The sequence below is a fragment of the Ornithodoros turicata genome, chromosome 3 (genome assembly GCF_037126465.1).
Source record: "Ornithodoros turicata isolate Travis chromosome 3, ASM3712646v1, whole genome shotgun sequence".
In the NCBI taxonomy this organism is placed as follows: domain Eukaryota; kingdom Metazoa; phylum Arthropoda; class Arachnida; order Ixodida; family Argasidae; genus Ornithodoros; species Ornithodoros turicata.
In genome coordinates, this window is record NC_088203.1 from 79156014 (window position 1) to 79162472 (window position 6459).

Here is a 6459-nt window from a genome sequence, read left to right on the forward strand (position 1 = left end):
CAGACCAAGCGTCTGGATCCATCCCTGACAGAGGCTGATACGTGGTGACTGATAGTCTGGTACACACCGAGCAGGCGTAACCGAAAATGTCGTCCTAAACTCAAAAATTTATGTCCTAAAATATGAATAAAATTTCGGCCACCAGATTGATAGGTTGGCCCTTTATATCCTCGTCAATCAGACGAAATTTATTGCTCTTTGTGCCACGTCACGCTGTTATTTAAGCGCTGTTTAGTGAATACGTGCAGTATTAGTAATTTGTAGACACGGTTATAGGTTTAGTAATGCTACTGCACGAATTTTGGCTTCCGGATTTGTCAAAAGATTCGATAAATCCGGATTTAAAAGCAGATTTGATTTAGGTCCGGAAAAACAAATCCGGATTTAAAAGGATTTGATTTAACGTGCCAAAATTAAATCCGGACTTGATTTGGATTTGATTTACTATCTTCAGAAAAAATGCGTATTTGATTTAAATCCGATTTGAGCGGCCAAATCCGCAACACTGGTACTCACTGTAATAAAACGTAAATGGCAATTTAGACCTTGCAGTTTCTGCTAACCATTAGCGCTGGTTCTTTCACCCCTGCAGTGCACGTATGCGTGCGTATTATGCACTAGGCATTTTTCAAATTCTGCCAATTTTCAGAGGTATGCGTTATAGACTGGAAAATGCAGTAGTTACGTCAAGTAATGAGTTCAGGGAAAACCTCCAAGGTCGTGCTGCACTGCTTGCGGATGCCTTTTTTGTATGTTTTCGTAAGTTTAGCTGTACAGTGGAACCTCCCATTACGAACGCTCCCCTACTGTGCATGGCTGGGTTTCCCCCAGCAAACTTTAATGCTGTTACTTCAATATCTCTCACGTACGGAACCTCAATTCAGCGGACAAGAATCCTGGTCCCGTGGTTGTCTGTACTAGAGAGGTTTCACTCTACTGTGATAAGACAACGTACAGCAAAAAAATACTGTGCATGGTGGCACATGATGGACTGCTTGATGAATGAAGCAGGGTTGCGAGCCACGTTAGATGTCACTTCTTTTGCCTCTTTAATGTGAAATGTTTTATGTGAGTCATCACTATGTACAGGAGGAGAAACATATTAGTCTCGTATCACCATGTCTGCTTCCTCTTGCCTTTTCTGGTACCTTTGCCCAATCTTGCTTTAATTCTGTGGATTTCCCTTTGGTTCATCCAGACTGGGTATTGTCCATCCTTATCTTTCATGGTCCTTCGATCATATTTCTTCTTTTGAACATCAACCTCCATGGCACCAGTAGCTTCCTCTGTAACCACCAAACAATCAGGTGTTAACAGAAACAACCCAGCATGGGTGGCACAGCAGGAGTGAGCGGTGGAAGCAGAAGTAATGAGCAGCGAGAAAACAGAGAGAGCTTGAAACACACAGCCTCTGTTATAATATACACTGTGGATGATGATTCAGGACACATTTAAGTGTAAGCAACATAAAGTGTGTGAAAAAATGTCACACAGCCATTCATAAGCCTCTCTGCATGCAAGCAAAAACAACAAATACACTGATGATGATGAATGGGGAAATTCGCCACCTGGGTTGTGGCCCACTATCCCAATGCCGAGGATAATGCATGAGATGTAAAATGGCAATGAGGAGCAAGCAAAAAGCACAAAATGTGCAATGGTGTTTGCTATGCTGAGTGAACATATGAACAAACGATTACACATACTGATGGTAATACAGTCGACCCCCGTTTATCCGGACGGTGCCGTTCCCGGCGAAATCGTCCGGATACCGGGGCATCCGGATAAATGAAACGACCGAATAGAAACGTCCTACAGAGCAAGGTTTAATTAAAACACAGAAATCTCGTCAATGACAGCTGTTACATAGTAGTGTAGGCACTCGATTCCTGCAAACTTTTGCTAATTGCATAGAGTTGAGCCACGCTGTTGCGCTGCTCGAAGAATGTCAGTGCGGACGCAAAGTGTCAATGTCGGAGCCTTTTTTCTCACTGGCGTCATCGGCACCGTCTTGCTACACATCATCGGAGGCAACAGCAGCAATCACACCATCATCAGTCATAGCTGCACACGCGTCATCACCCTTATCAACGTCAACGTAGTCAGAAACCGCAGCATCATCTATGGCAGTCGCAGTGAGCCTCTGCATCAGGGATCGCAGCTCAGCTAGGGGAATGTCTTCATCGGCCAACGGGCCGTAAGCAGCAGGCCCTCGGGTTGGAGTTTTCCGCCCTAGAACCGGACAGTTGCTTGAGATATTTCCAAATGACTCGACTGTTCAACGTGACCCAACGCACACAAATAGAAAAGGGGGTCATCGTGCACGGTTGTCTTCCCTACGGAAGGATGTAGGTCCCTGACGTGTGACGGGAATAACCAGCTCCCGGGGCATAGTGGTTAGAGTGATCGCCTTTCACGCCGAGACTGGGAGGTGACACGGGTTCGAATCCTGTCACCGGCTGTGCCATCTGAGGTTTTCCCTGGGTTTTCCGAAGACTTTCCAGACTAATGTCGGCACAGTTCCACTTGAAGTCAGCCCAGGACGCATACTAACCCCCCTGTCCCCCACTCCTTCCTGCTGTCCTCTCTCCATCTGTCCACGTCTATACGCCGCTCATAGCCACAGTTGCTTCGCGGCGCTAACACGGAATTTAAAAAATAAAAAAATAATGACGGGAATAACCCCAACACAGCGAAAAGGGTGACGAAGCGGGGTCAGCGTCTCCTCTTACTCACGGTAGTCCGGATAACTGAAGCTGGATTACAAGAATTTTCGACTTTCGTTCCCTGGAATTCTTGTCCGAGTCCGGAATCTGAAGTCCGGATAAACGAGGACAAAATACATGGAGGAAAATCCGTTACCGTGCCATTTGTCCGGATACCGCGGGATCCGGATAAATGAAGTCCGGATAAACGGGGGTCGACTGTATTTGCATGTATCACCCTTCTTTGCCAATTGGAAAGTGTATGACTGAAGTGGGGCGTTGTACACAGTAGTAGTAGCTTCTAAGGACCATGTGCTTCATTTACATCATTTGAAGCCTGGTACACCAAGAATTATGTTCATAGATGAGCACCAGCCAAACGTTTAATCCTGACAGTGTAATGACGGTGACAGTGACAAAGTGTAGTGTATCATCAATTATTTCGATTCTTCAACTTGCATATTATTTCTCGTGGCCCACTGCCTTATTTTCCTGCGATTATGACGTTTTATCGAACTACGTAGCATATGAGGGTTGCGCAGGACAGTGAACTATTCATGTTCCTCACCAGTTTTATCTTCGCTTCTTTCCTCACCAGTTTCATCATCATTTGCTTCGTGTTCAACTTCGGATGCTTCTTTCCTTGACCGACGTTGCGTTATTTGTTTGATAGTGACCACTTGGCAAATATCAGACATATCAACATCCGTTTTCTTGGCACTCTCAACCACCGTCTTCAACCTGGCGAGCTCTTTAACAGCATATCTTTCCCTTTTTTTGGCTCGCATTTTTCTTTTCCATTTGCTTCTTAAGCTCTTTGCCATTTTATGGAACGTTCACCTGAAAGAGAGAGCGCATTGCACCTGTAACATTCAGTCAATGCGCGGTGCGAGCAAGAAGCCGGGAGTGTTGGATCGCTGACTATTGTAAAAACCCGCAACTTCTAAGTTTCCTCGCAAAGTCAAAATATAAACAAAACAACACAACACATATCATGCGATCAAAACATACCAATATCGATGCGACAACGTGCTCCTTTGCTCTATTTTGATGATGTCGCTGCCGCTCAGATATGCCAGAGAAAATGAGCACTGGGTGCTGATGATACCGATGCCACTAGCGCATGGTTGGAGACGACCGCGCAGATCCGAAATTGTGATTTAGCGCATACACGCAATTTTGCCGTGCAGATGTTGTCAGACATTTTCGTGTTTTCCTTATCAAAATAACCAATACATAATTTTGGGTCCCAAACAACTGGCGTACGGTGTTGAGTTCTTACACTAGCTGCAGAACATCAAATGTCACTGCGGAAGGGAGGATAATCAAACTTGCAATATAACATGGTAGAAGCAGGTAAGATCGCTTATGAAAACACAAACATTATGTTGTATCTATACATTGTATTACTTGACGTTTTATTATTTTTGAATTTTTGTGTCTATAGTTTGCGTTGACGAACAAAACAGAGTGGACTGTTATACCCCGATCGTTTTCCTTACATTCGTTTCAATTTTACGCGAGAGAGAGAAAACAAAAACGACGCTTTTCTTTTCTCTCTTTTTTTTCAAGGGCGATTGCTCCAAACATTGTTCATACTTACTGCGCCTTCTCCTGCCTCCACAAATAAATATTTTCCCCTATAGTGCTGTCGCAAGTCGCATTCAGAAAAGAGTTCAAGCTTCTGCCGGTTGGTGTGACATACTGAGGGTTTTAGCGCTTTTAGCAAGTCGGTGGTGGTGGCCTCACAGAGGTGGCCAACGTCACGACTGGCGCCCTGGGCCGACTTCTACGGAAACTAACTAAGAAAACTATGCCGACATATGTCTGAAAGCGTCTGAGGAAAACCCAGGAAAAACCCCATACAGCACAGTCGGCACCGGGATTCGAACCCGGGTACCTTCCAGTCTCGACGTGACATGGTCAGCACGCTAACACGCTAACCACTGTGCCACGGGAGATGATACTTTTTGTGCAACGATGTTGACTTTAGTAAGTCAACATCGTTGCAAAAACAGTATCGTCCTATCGAGTACCTCTTCCTGCACTCACTTTCTTTTCAGATTCCACACTTGACGTCCATTACTGTCTGCACTGATGTCCACTAGCCGCACGAATCCAACCCCCCCCCCCCCTCCTCCTCCCTGTGTATCATAAATTTCATAAATGACCATTACGGCCATTGACAGGTAATGGTACTTTCGCAAGTGCTTGAAGCCTACGCATCGGCATTCACCGAAACCGCATATGTTTTCACTTGCCGTTGGTGACAGCTGCTTCCTCGAGCCTCATGAAACCATCTGCTTTGCCAGGTCACATGAAACTCCTTCCGAGAGAAATCACGGGTGCAGCCTCATTGTTTGCAATGTGAGAAGACGAGATCTTTGACTGCGATCTAAAAGGCTAACTTCTGGAGGCTGTCGCGCTGCGTTGTCATTTTTGGATTCTCATACAAGGTAGTCCACCAACCATAGAAATTCATAGCAAGAACGTCGGCAACGGAGAGACATGCGGTCAAGGGATTTTTTTCTGTCAAGAACATTTACCACATATTGGTACCATTTTTATTGAATTTAAATCGATGGAAATTTAATTTCTTGATCTGAACTCTGAAATTTCCCAAGCCAACCCAAAGACACGACAAACTAGAACCGACAAAGAAGAGACGGAGCCAAGGGCACATTTCCACGGATTTTCGGCGAATTTATTTCAGCAGTTGTCGTCGCCTTACGTGTCTTATCAGGTGCTATATAGTGAGCAAAATGATCACGAGGAACCCATTTCCGCAAAGAAAACGTAAGGTTGACTAGAGAACTTTCGGAGTTCAATTCAAGACATTAAATTTACATCAATTGAAATCAAATAAAAATGGTACAAATATGTGGCAAGATTCCTGGTAGAAAAAAAATCCCTTCACCGCATGTCTCTCCGTTTGTCTACGTTATTTACTATGAGTTTCTATCATCCTCATCTTCACATAATGTTCCACGTGCAATGGGGTAGGGTACCGCACCACCGCGGTGAAACACCCAATTTCATCGTCATCATTTATTGTTATTGTTGGTGGTGAACCACACTGTACAGTAGCGCACTCCTCGAATCGTCTGTTATTTTGCTGCGTGCTGTGTCAATCTGCCCAGCACACTGCGGCATTTATAGTTAAAAGTTTTTGTTTATAATGCCAGCATAACTTCACGGTGTGCTGTCGAGTAGAAGCAATGCCTTGCGATTTTCGTACCAGATATATGTACCCAATTAAATAAATAATGAAGTACTCGCACCACAACCAATGATATTGCATATCCAACGCACAGGATCTTTTTTCAAATATAACTCTACGCAAGAGAGCACAAGTAACACAACTGGATTACCAGGTATTCAAAAAGTGAACTAACGCAGAAAGGCAATAGCGTACGTAACAGATAGCGTCGGTGGTTCTGCGCACTGCCCGAAGCTCTCTTTCTGTAATGGGCGTGCGCAGAACCATCAACGCTATCCCTTACGTACGCAAAGGCGTAAGCGTACGATGTACTAAAACTCTCTATTTTTCCGTGGTATCTTCGCTTTATTGTGCAGCAACCACTGCAGTACCTGAGTATATTACAACACTCGTGGTCGTTGTCGGTGCGCCACGTTTCTGGTACCTAAACACGGGCAAGGTCACTTGAAAGAACCTAGTTTTTCCAAAGCACGGTCACCTCATCAACATGAATCACTCCCAAGCCACCCGAACCACGCCGAGTGGAACAGTCCC

The 6459-nt window shown here is 44.8% G+C and overlaps 1 protein-coding gene across 1 annotated transcript; it reads right to left on the reverse strand.

Annotated features, from left to right (window-relative positions):
- Positions 1 to 1025: 1025 nt before the first annotated feature.
- On the reverse strand, positions 1026 to 3819 carry LOC135387379 (protein LLP homolog). Its single transcript, XM_064616601.1, has 3 exons — positions 3717 to 3819; positions 3274 to 3545; positions 1026 to 1286 (listed from the first exon to the last, which is right to left on the reverse strand). The coding sequence occupies exons 2-3, from the start codon at positions 3527 to 3529 to the stop codon at positions 1114 to 1116; spliced, it is 429 nt and encodes a 142-aa protein (XP_064472671.1). The 5' UTR covers positions 3530 to 3545; positions 3717 to 3819; the 3' UTR covers positions 1026 to 1113.
- Between the last annotated feature and the right edge of the window lie 2640 nt (positions 3820 to 6459).